Here is a 17,432-nt window from a genome sequence, read left to right as displayed (position 1 = left end):
TAAGCCTGCACCTAGTTAATATACACTATACAAACTAATAAAGTTGTTTATTTTTCTTTTTTAAATATTCAATAAAAGAGAAAAACTTTTCATTATTAAAAATTTGTTTGCTTTATTGCATAATAGAAGTAAATCTGAAAAATACATAGTTCAATTTACTTAATAAATTGATATTCAAAACCAAATTCTAACTTATATGGAGATAAAATGCAAATTGTATGTTGACAAAATGTTTGACAAGTCTCTTTATAAAAGCTAAAAATTAAGAAATAATTTCCATTTCTACAAATATTAGTATTATATAATAATATTTCTTTTAATTCAAAAATATGTACAATTTGAAAAATGATAATTTAAGGACTCTGAACATGTATTTATTTATTCAGATTTAAAATATATTTATTCAATAGAAGTTAATTTTTTAATTACAATAATCATTGTAAAGTCATTTTTATATTTATTTTTATAAAATACTTATAGTAAATAGTAAGGAATAGAGTAATCTCTACGAGCAGTCTTCTTCTTCTAGAAAACTGCTCGTAGAGATTACTCTATTCCTACAGTTTAAAAAAACAACGAGCATAATTAGAGTCTTTAATTATATAAAATACTTATATTGAGAAAACAAAAAAATATATTTAATCTGCGCGCTGTATTAAATTAATTAAAAACCTATGTGGAATATTGCAGAACCTTTTTCGATAGTTTGTTACACATTTTTAAGTAGCCAATATTGGTTATAAACATGTCAGATGTCACAAACAGTTAGGTATAGGTACATACAAAAACCGACATCAGTGTATATAGGCTGCGTCCACAATTGAGCGTATACGTTAGCGTTTACGTAAAACATAACGTTTTGGGCAGTGCTGCCAATCCACTGTAACAGACTGCAGTTGAAACGAAGGAACACACCTGCTCAAAATTTAACCTATAAAAATGTTTAAATTTAAATTGTATGGTAATAAATTGTAAAATTCTTTTTTCAAATAAAATTATAAAATGTTGTAAGAGAATGTATTATAATAAATTAGTTTCTGATTAAAAAAAAGGTCTACCACTGTCTCAAAAAAGGAAAGGAGAAATAACGCACATTTCCAAATGAAAATTTTATTATTATAATTAGTTAAATAGCATAGGCAATTTATTGTATGATTATGTTCTTCATTGTATAAGTAAGCGATTAATAGCTTCAAACTGAAAGACGAATCATACGTATTTTATTTTAAAATAACTTGAAATTTTGCTCATGCTAAAATTTTGTCCAGCATATAGTTTATAATTAATTGAACATAGTTTTAACATTAAATTTGGTTTACAATATTGTAAAAGCCATTTTGAATTGATGTCTTGCAAATAAGTATCGATTATTACCATACAATTCAAATTTAAACATTTTTATAGGTTAAATTTTGAGCAGGTGTGTTCCTTCGTTTCAACTGCAGTCTGCTACAGTGGATTGGCAGTACTGCCCAAAACGTTATGTTCTACGTAAACCCCTTGTAAACCCTAACGTATACGCTCAATTGTGGACGCACCCTGAATAATTTAGCGAACTTTCTGTACATAACCTACAATGTTTAAGCGGTTGGCACTAGATAAATACTAATAGAGCTGAGTTTGGATTTTGCATTTACAAATCTCAAAATGTCTATTAATAAAATAAAAGTTTTATTATGTACCGGAGTTTCAAGTGAGACAGATAACAATGAAAATCAGTATAAAAAATGTCTTACAGAACATGGCTTTGAATGTGAAATATTGCAAGTGCTACATTTTGAATTTATTAATCTAGATGATTTACGCAATACTTTGCTTGATTCGGAATCTTATAATGGTAAACAATTTTTAATTAATGCTATTATCATTACATCTATTTCATGTATACTATTATTTTATTACTATTATTTACATACTATTATTTTATTTATGAATATTTAAGGTTTAATACTAACAAGTCCAAGAGCAGCTGCAGCTATAGCTATGACAAAAATGCAAAATCCATTTTCCTTGGAACCATGGCTAGAAAAAACAACATTTTGTATTGGTCAGGCTACAGAATTTGTTGCAAAGGAACAAGTTGGGTTAACTAATATATTTGGTTCTGATTCTGGGAATGCCAAGAACTTAGCTAATTTCATTGTACACACTATGAAAGAAAAATGTAAAAAGCCACTACTACTTCCATGCAGTGATATTGCAAGAGATACAATACCACAAATTTTATTAAACAATAAAATAGAAGTAAAAAAAATTGTTGTATATAAAACAAAAGCTCATCATTTTTTAGCAGAAGCATTAAATGAAGCTTTAAACCAATCACCACATGTTTTAGTATTCTATAGTCCATCAATTGTAGATAATATGTTGAATGCCTTATCTAATAATAAGACTATATTTGAAAATTTCAAAATTATTGCAATTGGTCCTGTTACTGAAGAAGCTTTAGAAAATGCAGGAATCAAAGTTGATGGAGTAGCTGAAAAACCAGAACCTACATCCTTGACTGAAGTCATACAGAAAATCATTTAATTGCGAAGTTAGGTTTTGTTCATAATGAAGACAAATTATGAAGCACTGATTACATATTAATTTTTGTTTATTTATGTAAATATTTTATACATATCGTAATTTTTATAACTTTAATGAATTTTAAAATTCTCTATGGTAAATTGTACATATTTTTAAGAATTATACATGCCACATAAATCTTATAAATTAAAATGTGTATTTTATTTTTTGATAAAAGCATCAATTCTGAAAATACTCAGAGCATTTTGATTTTTAATAACACACTTCCGTACCGCGGTCGTGCCTCAAAATACTAAACTAATACATCACATAGACACAAAATAATAATAAAATATTTATTATACAAAATTATTGTAAGAACTGAGTAAACAAATAAGTAAAAGCATATCTTTTGTATAATCTAAAATTAATATTTAAAAATTGGTTTAGTATCTGTTTGGATTTACAACATTGCCAATAAGACATAAATCTGCTCCAACAATAGTAGATTGGTTAGCATAGTAGGGCTGTGAATTATTTCCACCATTATTGTACTTCATTTGTATAGCAGTCTCATAATCAGGTGCCGGTCTATACGAAGGCAATAAGGCACGTAAATTATTTATATCTGTTGTAGAAACAGATACAACAGGGCATGGCGAAGTAGAGAGGTCGTTGTAACTCGTCCAGCGAGTGTAATCTTCTGTTCCATTAGTATCCAAATTAACGGACGGAGTTTGTTCACTCGAGTCATTAGTTTCAGCATCCTAATATATTAAAATACACATATAAGTACAACTACAAGTTTTAATGCATCCAACAATTTTAACAAATGCCTTCTTATATTGTAAATATTGAGAATGATACTTGCGAAATATCCGTTACTATGACGTTCTGGTGGTTGCGTTTGCTGATGCTGCATGTAGAATGTATGTTGTGCTATACATAATCGCCACATATACTTTGCACTTCGTGACTCTCTGAATAAAAATTGCTTTGCATACTCTACTTCAGTTTGACATTCTATTCTAAATGTTTTTTTGTGATTGATAACGTTACTTATGTCTTTCCATCTGTTAACAATAAATATGAATTTTTATATGATAAGCAAAAAAAATTATTTAATTCTTTATGCAACTAATATTTACCTATAAAATTGAGTAGCTTGTGTACTAGGAGAACAAACCATAATGCCATTAATTGAAATTCCAAGAATAACTTCATTGTTGGTTTCATCCTTAAAAAATTAAAAATGAAGTCAACTAATTTAGTAAACATTTTACAATATTACTTAAGTAATAGTTCAAAGGAGAAAAGAAAGCATTTATTTACTTTAGCAGAGAAAGTTTCATGTCCATATCCTTCTAATTGCATAATCATTGTAATATAGTATTCTTCAGCTGCTGCCTGTGTAACACCTGCTATCATTTTATACTGGCATAGTGAACCATTTAATAACACTTCCTGTCCACCTGGTTCAGCCTCGATTACTGACTATATAAAAAAAATTAGTTTTATGTTAAGTTTTTAAGATTGATATATGTACACTGCATACATCTACTCTATGTTATATAAACAGTTTATTTACTTTTGGGAAAAAGGTATATTGTTGAAGAAATTCCGTTCGATGTCTTTCTGCATCAAAATTGCCAAATTCTGCTTGCATAGAATAACTTGCTAATACAGTAGCTTGCTGTGGGTGGCAATGAATTCTATCTTCTAAAATATCACTTTTTAATTGAAGGTAATAATGATACCTAATAGAAATATGAATATTTTTAGTCATTCAAGTTTACAGTCTACAAATAGAAAATTAATTTTTGGTCGCAGAACTATGATTTTATACCTTGTCATTTCATCTTGAATGAACTGAACATCTGTAATGTAAAACATTACTCTTAAATATAAATTGAAACCTTTAGCATCCTTTTCAAGTTGTTTTTTTAGAGGTTTATCCATATCCACCCAGCGAGGAGATGGTGTTCCATGTCGACAAACATAACATAGGCCAAAAAATTCTGGTTGGCCTAAGCCAAGTCTTTGTGTTACATTGGTCAAACATTCTTGACCAAGACTGTCAATACTAAGAGTACATTCTATCGATGTTGAGTCCAACAATTCAACACATATCACATACTGATTTTTGGACACAACATTGTACTGGCGGCTTTTCTTCAAGTAAAATTTGAAAGGCATTCTATAAATAGATAATATTGAGCTTGTAGGATTATGTAAAGTTTATCAACCATTAAAATTAAAAAGGTGTTGCACAAAAGTAGGTACTATAATTTTTTGTAAAAGTTTACACATACCTTTCAAATTTATATAAAGTTTTGTAATTATTATTGGGTTTCCCCTAGTCATTGTCTCAAAAATAACATAGTACTTAATTCTAATCTAAGAACAATTTGAAGTAAAGAGATTTATAAAGATCAATCTACTGTCAAGAATAAATATAACCTTATAAATTCCATAAAAACGAATCACAAACAGTGTTGCCAGTTTTGTTGTGAAATAATATCTACAGTTCACTATATCATACTTTGAGTTGAGTGCATTGTTGTTTGAGCGTATCGCTCCTATTATGATAACAATTTCATTCATCAATATATTTTAATTAAAAGCTTTAACAAAAAATTTACTTAAATTTTTTATTTTGTATCTAATTTATTTGTTAAATGACAAAATTTGAATTTATACTAATAAATTTGGCAATCCTGGCATAGGGGGCGTTTCGACCAGCGAGAAAAGTATACCGAGAAGTCTGCAACTATATAGTCTGTATATCTGCAAGTCTGAACTCGGAAATCAATTCTAGCCTTTTTTGCAGATTTATCTCCCCGGTATTGAAAAAGTGAATAAATATTCAACTGCAAGAAATTATGCTTCATTATTAAGAATAATAAACTCAAATTATTTAAAGGTTAAATAAAATGCTGGGAAGAATTGCTAATCTTACAACTTTGAGAAACCTGACAGGACTGTCAAGTGAGTACAAAATAATTTTTAAAGCTTCTTTTCATTGGTTACATAAGTAATATTTATGATGTTTAACATGACTGCAAAGTTATTAAGTCGACAAATGTTTTATAATGTTTATTATTAAGGGTCACTGGTAAAGCAGGGAAATATTTCAAACTTGCGATGCTACTCAACAAAACTTGCTGCACCAATGTATTCAGGACAATTTAGCTGTTTACCTAAGCAAATAACTTTGAAAAATGCACTTTGTCCAACTTCATCTCAGGTTGATATTTTTAATTGTTATGAGTAGCTAGCATTATCATATTTAAAAATAATTTCTTGATATTTGACAGCTGACAAAGATAACAGCCAACAGTTTGATCCAAACAAGATCTCAAAGTACACATGGAGATCATGTGAATTTGTGGAAACTTGAAAGAATAGTGTCAGCAGCATTCGTACCATTACTTCCTTTATGTCTAATGCTTGATAATCCAGTTCTTGATGGATTATTGGCTGTTCTATCCGTGATACACGTTCATTGGTAAGTATTATTTTTTTCAATTCACTTCAATTAATGGAAACTTTAAAAAAGGTTGATCTTTCAATATTTTATACGTTCAATTTGTTGAAAAAAATATCTTTTCAGGGGCTTAGAAGCCATCATTCTAGATTATGCCAGACCAATTGTAGTTGGGCCCATTGTTCCAAAAGTTTGTTTTGTTGCTCTATACCTTGTCTCTGCTCTTACTCTTGCTGGACTTCTAGTACTTGTATACAATGGACCTGGTATTAGCAAAGTAATTAAACAGGGCTGGTCAATTGGAAAAGACAAATAAATTTTGTTGCAAAGGTTAAGGAGATACGAGTCATGAAATTGTTTAATAAAATCAGTCATTAAAAATTTGTTGTATATTAGAAAATAAAGTATTCAATTGACAAGCATCTAAAAGATAATAAAATAATTAAACAACAGTTTAAATTAAAATTTTGTATTTATTTATAACAGTGAAATCACAACTATTATTTTGTACAATCTACATAACTGCAACTTATTTTTGTAGAGTAAAACTAATATATTCAAAATATATACATCTATGTTGTTGCAAACCTTCTTTTTATATGAAAAAAAAAAACAATAAAGATAAAATCAAAATAAAAATTCAACTATTCATCATAAGGCACATATACATCCTGTAAAAGTGTCTATCAAATTAAAGAAAAAACATAAGTAATGAATAATAATTTTAAAATTATTCATACAAACCAAATATGTGAAGGTCATTCATAATAAAAATAAAAATAATTAAACCAATTTTAATTCTAGCCTTGACATTTTCTATAAAATTTTGCGACCTGTGGCTCATTATTAAAAAATTTGTCTTTTATTGTTTTTCTTCAGCTTCTTTGTTGTTTGTCTGCGATATCTTTAGAACATGCATTATCACCTCATCAACTGTTTGTGTTGTTAAAAGCGATTTAACATTTTCATCTTCTATGACAGCATTAAATAAAAGTTTAACATTTCCCCTTAATCGATCTGGCAACGATAAATCACTATCTGCTGTAAGAGGTTCGTGTCCACATCGTCGAATAACAGCTTCCAAAACATCTTGTAAAGGTGATTGCAACCAACCGAACAACTGAAATATATTGAAAAGTTATGTATGTTATATTTTGAAATCTTAAAATGAAGTTTGCAATAAATGTTTGGGAAATTGAATACCTCTAATGTTTCTTTTTCAATAAGAATAGTTAAAAGCTCGGTAATAGCTTTCATCAATTCTTCTGTTGAGAGAATATTTGTTTCTCCTGTTTTCATTTTCTCAGCAGCAATATAAGCAATGTTAAACATTTGCAATTGTAAATGCTTCTTTTCAGCTTCACCTAATACATCTTCTAAAAGATCTCTGTGTTTGGCACGTATATGTCGCATAAGACAATCTTGACGAATAAATGCTCTTCCACATTCAGCACATGACTGTGGGGGTTCTCGCCTATGAGTGTTCATGTGGGCTTGTAAAGATGACTTAGCTGCAAAACACTTTCCACAAGTGTCACATTTATGAGCTAATGATAAATTATATTAATTTTATTATGGTTCCTAAATTATTATTCTATATGAAACATGTAAATTATTAAAAGAACATACGTTTGATTCCAGCATGGAGATTTATGTGCTTTGACAAATCTTCTTTTCTTGTAAAAGCTTTGTCACATGTTTCACATTTAAACGGTGTTGCACCTTCATGGACAAATTTCTTGTGATTGGTAAGACGTGCTTTGCGATTAAAAGCTTTTCCACAAATATCGCAATAAAAGCCGTTTTCTCCAGTGTGATGAAATATGTGAGCTCTCAATTGAGCTGCTTGGATGAATGATTTATTACAGTACTGGCAAACATGAGGTTTTTCTCCTGTATGAGTTCTTTGATGACGATTTAATGTTTCTCTTGCAGCAAACTTCTTCTGACACTAAAAATTTGAAGTTAATACAATTATTTTTTATAATATTCTAATTAAAAACAATATAAATATATTCATACAATGACATAAGAAATAATATTTATCAAGTTTTAAAAAATGCAGTCCATTCACAAAACTAAATAATCAATAATGTCTAATAAATAATACATATGATAAAGTAAAAAGACTTATTTACATTTAACAAATAGCAACACCTCAAATTTAGTTTGACTTACAAATATTTATGTCTTCAAATCCTTAACGAGTGCTTGGAATTAAAGTATTTGATAGCTTTATAATATGAATATGAAAATTCTGTAATTAATTCACAATTCAATCACAATTTAATCAACTTACATATTTGCATTCAAAAGGTTTCTCTCCAGTATGGACCCTACGATGTTTTTTCATTGCTAGTGTAGATAAGAATGTTTTAGGACACAGGTCACATTCTATTGGTCTTTCTCCAGTATGCACACGTTGATGAATTATCAATTGTTGATTAGTGTAAAATTGTTTTGGACATAGTTGACATGATTTTTTCTTTCTTTGTGGCATTCCAGCATGAGTTCGTAAGTGTTCTCTTAAATTATCTTTACGAGTGAATACTTTATTGCAAACCTATGCATTAAAATTTATTTTAGATCATTCCAAGAATAAATTATAAATAAATACAAACGAAAATTTTGTTACCTGACATGAAAAACTATTAGTAGTGTCCCCATGACATCCTGATTGTTGTTTATGACGATTTAAGTGGTAGCTTCTTGAAAAATAAGTATCACATTTATCACATTTATACACTTTGTTTGTTTTTACATGGGTTGTATAGCGATGTTTATCTAGGGCTTTTTTATCCCGAAAAGTTGAACCACAATCATTGCATGTACATGAATCTGATTCCCAGTGAATAACAACCAAATGTCTTTCTAATGAGAATGACTTTTTAAATGACATATCGCAATGAGTGCACTTAAAAGAACCACCAGAATGGGCTGTTTTTAGATCTTCTGCACAACAGTGACATTGACCTTCCAATACTGGCTTAATCGGTACTTTTTTGTTATTGTTTTTAGAACTGTGAGAATCTGAAAATGTTTTTGTATTAAATTAGAATTATTTTATTCTTCAATTTTTAAAGTATTTAAATGAAGTATTGAAAATTAATACCTGATAGACTTGAATCTGCATTATAATCTGGATCATCAACTTGGCCATCATCATCTTCATCTTCTTCTTCTGATTCTATATCATCCATTCTACCTAACTCTAAAATGTCAGCATCATCATCTTCTTCTCTACATACTTGTAGATGCTCTTTTAGCATCTGTAAACAAGAATATTTTATGATAAAAAATCATTTCATCCATATTAATTTTACTATAAAGGCAGTTGCACAATAATTATGCTTACATCTTCACTTGGGAAAATACGGTGACAAGTAACACACTCATAATCTCCAATAATCTGTATAATTTGACCATTTTGAGCCAGTACTGTAAATATGAAAAAGGAGAATCAGAATTTATTACTTCTTCAAATGAGTGCCAAAATAAATAATAGAATTACCTTCATCAGCATCTATTATCTCAGGTATAATAAAAGAACCGTCAGTGTCATTTTTGCCTAATAGGTCGGCTGTAAGCAGTATGAATAGTTAAAGTACAAACAGAGAAATGCAAGAAGAAAATACAAACACCAAACTTACCAACAACAACTTCGGTCATACCATCCTGTGGTAGATAAGTGTTTTCCACTTTCAAGATTTCTGTAAAAGAATTTCGTACATTTAAGCACACAATATATAGATATATATGTGCATACACAATGCCGTGTACGGGATTGATAGTGTAAGTATGGAAGCGCAACAGGTAGCGAGCCGTTACGAAAAAGCAAGAAATGAAAGGTGACGTGCTGCACGCACGAGCCATCCTTACCTATGACTTCGCCCATGATTATCCGATTTTGCCACGATTCTCGCGACGTGCACTATAAATTGCCAGACAGGCGCCGCTTTCACTCCGCCAAACGTGAAAAAGAGACTCAAGACACAGTACTTATAGGTAGTAGAGGCTGCTTCAGAAAATGCGTACGTCAACTCGTTGCGCTGCTACTGGTGATGGGACGTTGTACCAAGTCGCAGAGCTTCATAGTCGCCTACGTTTCGCTCTCCATCGTGCGAGACTTCTCATTTGCAAGCGATATAATCATCGAGGCTGCGCGGAAACTCGAAAGGGCGATAAGGAGCCACGATATCGCCTGGCTGATGCGTCTCTCGCTTCTCGGCGAAGTGTATACCCTACAATTTTCCCCAGCCCCTGACGGCACGATCACCACACGAGCACAACGCGTTACAAAATGGCCTAAGTGAAGGGGCACGCCTTTTCATGGCTTCCCCTCTCGTCCCCTCCACAATTCTGGGCTTTATTTCCGCCAGTTGCTCCGTCTCTCTCGCTCTTCGATAATTTTATATATGTACACATAGCTCTCCTTAATTATAATTGGAGCAGAAGATATATATATATATATAGACGCGCGTGCGCGCGCGCTTGTGTGTGTGTGTGTGTGCGTATTAACATGATTTCTTATACATCTTACAAAAGGTGATTGAAGATGCTACTAACGAACTATTTGGTTCTAAGAATTATCAAGTTAATACATTTCATTTCTTACCTAAGGTAAGGTTGTCCAAAATTCAAAAGACTCAGTTCTTCCTTGTGCTCTACACATGTATACACACCTTTAAATTTTAACATTATTACAACGTTGTCAAGTCTTCGATTTTTCATTGACAAAATAATATTGATGTATGATATATAATAAATCATTTTTTATGACATCGAATCTAATTTTCATTATTTTAGTTTTTTAATAATTGTAAGCTTGTTCGAGAATAAAGAATTAAACATACCTACTTAATACACGAGCGGCGAGAATTTAACAAGAAATTCTTTTGAATCTTGCCGCGTTGTCGCTCAAATTACATCCCGAAGAGCCGACAACCTCGCAATTTGTCGTGTCGTCCGCGAGGGCCACCGCGGATTGTCCATGCGCGAACTCTAGACATCAACGTCGACGTCGCGGTATACCTACATTTATGTTACTACTCCTTTCGCGGGTGTAATCACAATCGTGCATCTTATATATATATATATATATATATATATATATATATAGTGTGTATGCACACTGCTGTGTTATCTTCCCCGTACCCGTGCGTGTGTCATTTAAAACGATGATCGTTCCGATCAAGTCCTCGTCGACTAGCCAGAGCCGCGGCTCCGAGCTGCTCAGCCGGATCCCGTACAGGTGGTGATGATGACGATCTGGATGATCATGTGAAATAGCTAGATTTTGCTCTTGCAAGGATACAGACAGCAGCAGCTGCAGTGACTGGACTTGCTTGAATTTATCAGGATCAGTGGGCTGGTCGAACATTAGGTATGGCTCAGTGCAAGCTAACACCGCGGGAGTTCATTATCAATGCTTTCTCGCCGCAAGTGGCTGCTGTTTGCTCGGCTTACGCCGAGGCAACCTGCCAGAAGAACAATTTGTCGTTCATTGAGCTTCTGCAACCCTTTTGCAGGCTCAATACTGAAGGTAAGATTAGCTCTTTATCGCTACACTGTCGACTATCGTGATTATTGTTTCTGTTATTGTGCTTTTCAATGAGCAATAATGAACTCAATTTTTAATGTTAAGGCTTATTGACTTATAAAAGACAATTTTTTGCAAGTTGCTTTTCGCGCATCACTTTGTATAATGATGATTACATAAAACTTTTTTGTTTAAAATCTTGCTTTCATATATAAATTATTTTGCAGGTCATATAAAAGATCCCCAAGGAACAACTGTAGTTATTCGCTCTTTGCAAATATCTATCAAAGATGTCAACTATTCTCCTCCAGAACCAAATATAGCTAGAAAAATGTTAAATGAATCTGTGAATTCTACTTTTAATGAGCGTACCACTATAGTTCGTACAGGAAGCATAGATCTAGATGTACCAGTGTCAGTTCCTTGGTTTGAAGCATGGCGGGATACTTTTCTAAGCATTCAATTCCCATCAGATCACGAGTTTACAAAACATTTTCTAGCTTGTATGATTGTAGTCTCAACAATGGACGATAATCCTCTTGAAAAGATTCAACAAATAGGAGCTCAATTAAATCTGAGTGTTCCTGGAAAATTACCAAAGTGGTTTAATAACAATGCTCTTAGATATTATATTTTAGTACACGATACAATACAGGATGACAAGAAGAAGTAAGTTTTGAAAAGAGAAAGGATCACAAATATTTATTATATAAAAAATAATTATTATCTCTTTTTAGAGCGGAGGATATTTTTACAGAAATGAAAAATATATATGGCCCTAATAACTGCTTTTTTCTACAAATGAATTCAAGACCATTTAGTGGGTCGGATGACAATACTCACCTACCAGATCCCTGGAGTCAATTTATAGTCAAACACTCTGATTTGTCCAGTAATAGTGATCAAGACAGTTCTCCACGTACACCTGCAGATACTATGGGTGTGTCTTCTATGCCAAGTGCAGTAAACACAGAGCAAGAAAAGTATGTATAAATTAATTTGTTGATTTATATTACAATTGTTATGGTAATTTTGTATCATTGTTTTATGATATTGTTACTTCAGATCAACTAGTCAAGCTGGAACACCTGTTGCACCCCGAAATTTTGCACTGCTTACCCCAGATAAAAGTGAAAATATTAGTCTTTCTTCAGAATTGTCAGATTCACAAATAGTACATCTGGAAGTTGGTCAGGAAGCTGTTCCTACAAGCACAATTGCAACTATTCATCCTCTTAGTCCAGAAAATGAATTACCTGCAAAGTATAATAAATTTGATAGTTTGAAACAGCATTTTGATGGAACTGCTCCAATTAATATTAATGTTTGGGCTGATTCACCTACTCATTTAACCCCTCAACATGGTACTAGACTTTCCACAGAAGATCTTGAAAGATTAAAATCAATGATGTCAGAATTTTGTCTTAAAAGTTTATTACCTTATGTTGAAAGACAAATAGGTTTGCTAAATGATCTCATTTCTAATAAGAAGGGGGTAAGTCGATCTCTTTTTAGTGCAACAAAAAGATGGTTTGGAACTAGCAAGCCAGGGGTCCCTGGATCTGTTCCAGCAAATGCTGTAATGTAAGGATAAATCTTTTATAATTATTTTTAAGTACAAATTTTGAATAGTGCCTAATTTAAATTTGATTCAAGATATACTACAGAATCGCCAGAACTGCAATTACGACGTCTAGGAGATCTTTGTTTCATGTTTGGTCATTACTCACTTGCCTATCAAGCGTATCATAACGCAAAGCGTGATTTTGCAGCAGATCAAGCATGGATATACTACGCAGGGGCATTAGAAATGGCTGCCCTAAGTGCTTTTATGATGGATGAAATGATTAAGAAAACTATAGAATATATGGATGATGCGATAACGACTTATTTAAATACTTGTAAGATGCCACAATTTGCCACTAGAGCGACTTTACTAAGCGCTGAGTGTTTGAAAAATAGAGGTCTATATGGAGAAGCGGCAAAACAATTAATACGAATGACCAGTGAAGATTCCGATTTACGATCAGCATTGCTACTTGAACAGGCGGCATACTGTTTCATTTCTCCAAAAATGGTAAGGAAGTATGCTTTTCATGCTGTATTGGCTGGTCACAGATTTTCCAAAGCTGGGCAAAAAAAACATTCCCTGAGATGTTATAAGCAAGCATACCAGGTAAACTTAATTGTTGCAAAGTGTTTAAAAGTTTTGTATACAATTACAGCTATTTTCATAAATTATATTCTAATTTGTAGGTTTATAATAACAAAGGCTGGACATTGGCAGAAGATCACATCCATTTTACTATTGGTAGACAAGCTGCATCTTTAAAACAAGTAGCAGAAGCTGTTCTCGTTTTTGAAAAGTTGTTGAATGCTTCTAGTAAACAGCCTGCTCTTCAACAAGCAGCTTTTCTACGAGAATTTGTATACATCCATAGTGTTAGTATTTTATTAAATCATATTTATTTATTTATTGATTTATTTGTTATTAAACCAAACTACCAAAATAATTGTGTCAATATTTTGCAGTTGGCAATCCAAGAATCAAAAACACCTCAAACAGATCTTCCCATATTACCACTACCTTTAGTTGAAGACAATCAGATTAAAGTATTATTAGGGCCTGTTATTAAACCTGGCAATAACATTGAATTAGTGAGTCAAATCTTATCATTTAGCCAAGATGCCGACGATGTGCGGTGGTCAAAACTTGAAGAAATTTTGTTGTCTAAAGCCCAAGGAACTCCACCAATGATTTTTAAGCCTACAGTTACAATTTATACTAATTCCAGCAATAATGCAAGCAAGCCAAATGCAGTTGTCAATGAGCCAATTTATTTATGTATAAATTTATCAAATCCTCTATTGATACCATTACCACTTTCTAATTTAAAATTACTCTGGTCGTTCGACGACGAAGGATGTATTTTTAGTAATGAAAGTTCAGAAGAATATGAAGAAAGTCTCGTTGAGACGCTTAAAATTGATTCAGTCATGCTTCAACCTGCATCAAAGCAAAGCATTGTTTTATCATTAAAACCTAAAAAAATTGGCCAATTAAAAGTTTTAGGCTTAAGTTATGATTTATCAAATCCTGTCCCAGCAACAGAACAAATTAATTCAAGTCCAACTAATTTTGTATCTGGAAAGCGTTTATTTCAAATTCAAGGACCAAAATTAAAGAACATCAAAGAAAAACGTGGTATTTCCCTCTATGGCACCGATTTGAGACTAGATATAAATATAGTAGACAAAGGACCGTTTATGCAGGTAATCATTAATATGTTATCGCATCAAAATTGCTTTTTTGTAACACATGCACGATTTTGACCTAAATTTAGGGACAAAAGTAGTCGTTTTCCGACCGGCGGGCAAAAAAATGCAGCAGCGGGCGCAAAAGTACTTTTGCGCCCGCTACTCAATTCATTGGCAAATCTTCTAAACTCGCGTGAAATTCAACAAGTGCAGTTTAAAACGCGAAATACAGTACAAGCGTTACAAAAAATATAGTGTGCACCAAGGGCTAAGCGGGCTTTTTGGCCTCGTGTGGTTGCTCTAACTCCACACTCGGCCTAAAAAAGCCCACTTAACGCCCTTGGTACACAATATACTATTTTATATACGTAAGGTTTCAACGTTTATGTTTCCATTTTAGATTACATTTACGCCTCTCACACAAGAAATGTTATGTGGAGAACTTCAATGTATGGAAGTCACTTTAAAAAACATTGGTAATGCACCGTTGAAAAATATTCATTTGGGTTCTACTAATCCAAAATTATTTGCATTTACGAATCAAGAACAAGACTTTAAAAAAGGTAATAATAAATCATGATCATATTTAATATAAAAATATTTAATCCTCAAACTGTTATTTTCAGGACAAATGAAAAAAACAGATGAACTCGTCACTAAACTTATATTACCTCCCGATAAAGATGATACCTTACAAGTCAGCGATTCTTTCAAAATGACTCTTTGGGTTTGTGCACCTCATAAAAAGGGAAATCATCGATTGGATCTATTATTCTACTATGAAAATTCAGAATTAAAAAGTACACCCAAGCACAGACTTAGTCGGCACAGCTGGCATCTAACAGTTTTGGATTCTATTCAGTCTAGCGCTATTGCTTGTAGAAGTGCGACAAGCAAAGATAATTTTTCATTACTAAATTTAATAGTGCATATTAAAAATTCGAATCAAGTACATGATCCATTTATGAATGAAATTGAACTTATTGATATGGCATTTCATAGTGACTCGTGGATTTTAATGAAATCAGCAGATTATGCCAATGTGAAAGTGCAACCTCAAGAAATGATACACTTCTTACTTAAACTTTCAAGAAAAATCGGCGCGGTTTCAAATTATACTGATGTGCCGTTATTCAAAGATAATTCAGAGTCTCTGGATAACATACCTTATATGAAGTTTATAAAAAAGCGACATATCATACCGCTGGATGCTAATGATACTCAATCTGATAATCAACAGTCGCGAACCCAAATTGAAAACGACCCAATTGCTTCTACTATGAAATTAGATTCTACTGTAATACTCAGATGGAAAGCTAAAGTTACAGAAGGCGGCGTGATCATTCGTAACGCAATTGGTCAACATTATATTGATTTGCATTATCTAAATAAACCTTACAATTATCCCACTGAAAAACAGGTAGAACCGATTGAATACTCTGGGCGTCTGAGAATTTTTGGTCCGGATATTAATATACCAGATTCTCGAACACTTGCAAAAAAAGAACAATATTCTGAATTGGAATGTCAAAAGAATCTAGTGTGGTTCTATTTAAAACATTCGAAACAATTGACTCATGACTTTTCGGGAAATCGAATATGTGTTGTACCAGTCATTATAAATATGCAGAATAACTCTCAAACTAATATTTATGTTAAAATTGACTCTATTGGAACTAGCAGGTATTATTTTAAGTATTTTTTTCAATATTGATCTATAATTAATTAAGAGTAATATTTTTATATACATATAAAATTTATTTTTTAGTCAAAATCTTTTGCCAAACATAAAAACACAACTGTACTCTCCTCAAGCTTCGACGTCTTTTCGCTATGCCGGACAAACATCGATTTTATGCCAGTTGGAACCTTATGGCCAATGTGAACTACAGTTACAAGCTGTTCTTCCTACTTCGGGAACTTATGATCTGTCATCAAGATTAGAAGTTTCTGCAAGAATTGAAAACAAAGTTGAATACACAGTACAGAAATGGCGCATGGAAAGTGTCTGCATCGTCAGCAATACTTTGGCGTTAAAAAATTGAATAAGATTAAAAAGTCGCGTAAATATTTTTGTTTATTGTATTTTAGTATTAATCTTACATGTACATATTATAAAGTGAACTAGAAAAAAAAAAATTATAGTTGAACAATCATATTTATTGCACTCAAAACAAGAAAGGAAAACATAAAAATCGTTTTCATGAGTGTAGTATGTATAAAGTACATAGTGTGGTGCCTTAAATACCATACAAAATCTTGATAACCAGTTCAGTTTCTGATCACTATCAGTGGGTTTATAAAAGCCAGGTACTCTGATTTTTTGATAATAAATATAACCTCACAGGAGCTCTAAGTTCTTGTGCAAATGAAAAATACTGCTGGGTAAATATTTATAAATTGGAGTATTAAATTATTTGTGACATTATGGTGTAAGTATGTATTTAAAGATTATGCAGCAAAATGGAGACTCTTTTTTGTAAATATATTAGAAACATTTATTATGTATAAAAAATTAATTTTGTAAATATTAACATTTATGTAGTTGTTATAAATATATTAAAATAATTCAAATTTTTAAATGTGTTTTATTTGTCCTAACCCTTTTTTAAAAATGAAAAATTCATAAAAGTTCTG

The 17,432-nt window shown here is 31.8% G+C and overlaps 5 protein-coding genes across 8 annotated transcripts; 3 read left to right on the top strand and 2 right to left on the bottom strand.

The window, feature by feature from the left end:
* The first annotated feature begins 1,352 nt into the window (after window positions 1–1,352).
* Window positions 1,353–2,766, top strand: LOC100114801 (uroporphyrinogen-III synthase). The gene is made up of 2 exons (XM_001599656.6): window positions 1,353–1,837; window positions 1,943–2,766. The coding sequence occupies exons 1-2, from the start codon at window positions 1,648–1,650 to the stop codon at window positions 2,530–2,532; spliced, it is 780 nt and encodes a 259-aa protein (XP_001599706.1). The 5' UTR covers window positions 1,353–1,647; the 3' UTR covers window positions 2,533–2,766.
* LOC100680070 (tyrosine-protein phosphatase non-receptor type 21) lies at window positions 2,583–5,007 on the bottom strand. The gene is made up of 7 exons (XM_031929894.2): window positions 4,824–5,007; window positions 4,358–4,708; window positions 4,100–4,268; window positions 3,844–4,005; window positions 3,660–3,748; window positions 3,383–3,584; window positions 2,583–3,278 (listed from the first exon to the last, which is right to left on the bottom strand). Exons 2-7 carry the CDS (start codon window positions 4,705–4,707, stop codon window positions 2,958–2,960), a joined length of 1,293 nt encoding a protein of 430 aa, XP_031785754.1. The 5' UTR covers window position 4,708; window positions 4,824–5,007; the 3' UTR covers window positions 2,583–2,957.
* On the top strand, window positions 4,750–7,198 carry SdhD (succinate dehydrogenase complex, subunit D, integral membrane protein). 4 transcript variants are annotated; one of them, XM_032598778.1, is made up of 6 exons: window positions 4,750–4,786; window positions 5,238–5,354; window positions 5,435–5,499; window positions 5,619–5,758; window positions 5,829–6,019; window positions 6,125–7,198. In XM_032598778.1, the coding sequence occupies exons 3-6, from the start codon at window positions 5,445–5,447 to the stop codon at window positions 6,312–6,314; spliced, it is 576 nt and encodes a 191-aa protein (XP_032454669.1). In that variant the 5' UTR covers window positions 4,750–4,786; window positions 5,238–5,354; window positions 5,435–5,444; the 3' UTR covers window positions 6,315–7,198. The 4 variants fall into 4 exon arrangements, with proteins under 4 accessions (XP_032454669.1, XP_016841996.1, NP_001165804.1 ...); XM_016986507.3 differs by lacking the exon at window positions 4,750–4,786 and having other exon boundaries at window positions 5,243–5,365; NM_001172333.1 differs by lacking the exon at window positions 4,750–4,786 and having other exon boundaries at window positions 5,286–5,354; window positions 6,125–6,846.
* On the bottom strand, window positions 6,452–10,300 carry LOC100114924 (protein suppressor of hairy wing). Its single transcript, XM_031929893.2, has 10 exons — window positions 9,878–10,300; window positions 9,649–9,708; window positions 9,510–9,578; window positions 9,354–9,436; window positions 9,111–9,267; window positions 8,634–9,028; window positions 8,298–8,561; window positions 7,628–7,949; window positions 7,202–7,545; window positions 6,452–7,118 (listed from the first exon to the last, which is right to left on the bottom strand). The coding sequence occupies exons 1-10, from the start codon at window positions 9,891–9,893 to the stop codon at window positions 6,861–6,863; spliced, it is 1,968 nt and encodes a 655-aa protein (XP_031785753.1). The 5' UTR covers window positions 9,894–10,300; the 3' UTR covers window positions 6,452–6,860.
* An 865-nt stretch (window positions 10,301–11,165) lies between these two features.
* On the top strand, window positions 11,166–17,369 carry LOC100114971 (trafficking protein particle complex subunit 8). Its single transcript, XM_008213859.4, has 10 exons — window positions 11,166–11,540; window positions 11,765–12,206; window positions 12,275–12,520; window positions 12,603–13,121; window positions 13,194–13,713; window positions 13,794–13,979; window positions 14,070–14,810; window positions 15,196–15,358; window positions 15,422–16,478; window positions 16,564–17,369. The coding sequence occupies exons 1-10, from the start codon at window positions 11,384–11,386 to the stop codon at window positions 16,838–16,840; spliced, it is 4,308 nt and encodes a 1,435-aa protein (XP_008212081.1). The 5' UTR covers window positions 11,166–11,383; the 3' UTR covers window positions 16,841–17,369.
* The last annotated feature ends 63 nt before the right edge of the window (window positions 17,370–17,432 follow it).

Source organism: Nasonia vitripennis, chromosome 4 (genome assembly GCF_009193385.2).
Source record: "Nasonia vitripennis strain AsymCx chromosome 4, Nvit_psr_1.1, whole genome shotgun sequence".
Lineage (NCBI taxonomy): Eukaryota > Metazoa > Arthropoda > Insecta > Hymenoptera > Pteromalidae > Nasonia > Nasonia vitripennis.
Note: the sequence above shows the minus strand (reverse complement) of the source record. Positions and strands in the feature narration are given on the sequence as shown.

Excerpts from the sequence above, each read along its gene's own strand:
- SdhD (XM_032598778.1), top strand. The coding sequence starts at position 5,445 with ATGCTGGGAAGAATTGCTAATCTTACAACTTTGAGAAACCTGACAGGA. Across the intron at positions 5,500-5,618 it reads AAACCTGACAGGACTGTCAA|GGTCACTGGTAAAGCAGGGA; the intron begins GTGAGTACAAAA and ends TTTATTATTAAG. Across the intron at positions 5,759-5,828 it reads TTTGTCCAACTTCATCTCAG|CTGACAAAGATAACAGCCAA; the intron begins GTTGATATTTTT and ends GATATTTGACAG.
- LOC100114801 (XM_001599656.6), top strand. The coding sequence starts at position 1,648 with ATGTCTATTAATAAAATAAAAGTTTTATTATGTACCGGAGTTTCAAGT. Across the intron at positions 1,838-1,942 it reads TGATTCGGAATCTTATAATG|GTTTAATACTAACAAGTCCA; the intron begins GTAAACAATTTT and ends TGAATATTTAAG.
- LOC100114971 (XM_008213859.4), top strand. The coding sequence starts at position 11,384 with ATGGCTCAGTGCAAGCTAACACCGCGGGAGTTCATTATCAATGCTTTC. Across the intron at positions 13,714-13,793 it reads GTTATAAGCAAGCATACCAG|GTTTATAATAACAAAGGCTG; the intron begins GTAAACTTAATT and ends TCTAATTTGTAG. Across the intron at positions 13,980-14,069 it reads AATTTGTATACATCCATAGT|TTGGCAATCCAAGAATCAAA; the intron begins GTTAGTATTTTA and ends AATATTTTGCAG.
- LOC100680070 (XM_031929894.2), bottom strand. The coding sequence starts at position 4,707 with ATGCCTTTCAAATTTTACTTGAAGAAAAGCCGCCAGTACAATGTTGTG. Across the intron at positions 3,585-3,659 it reads CAAGCTACTCAATTTTATAG|ATGGAAAGACATAAGTAACG; the intron begins GTAAATATTAGT and ends TATTGTTAACAG. Across the intron at positions 3,279-3,382 it reads GTCATAGTAACGGATATTTC|GATGCTGAAACTAATGACTC; the intron begins GCAAGTATCATT and ends TTAATATATTAG.
- LOC100114924 (XM_031929893.2), bottom strand. Across the intron at positions 9,268-9,353 it reads GTATTTTCCCAAGTGAAGAT|ATGCTAAAAGAGCATCTACA; the intron begins GTAAGCATAATT and ends TCTTGTTTACAG. Across the intron at positions 7,119-7,201 it reads TTGAAAAAGAAACATTAGAG|TTGTTCGGTTGGTTGCAATC; the intron begins GTATTCAATTTC and ends AATATATTTCAG.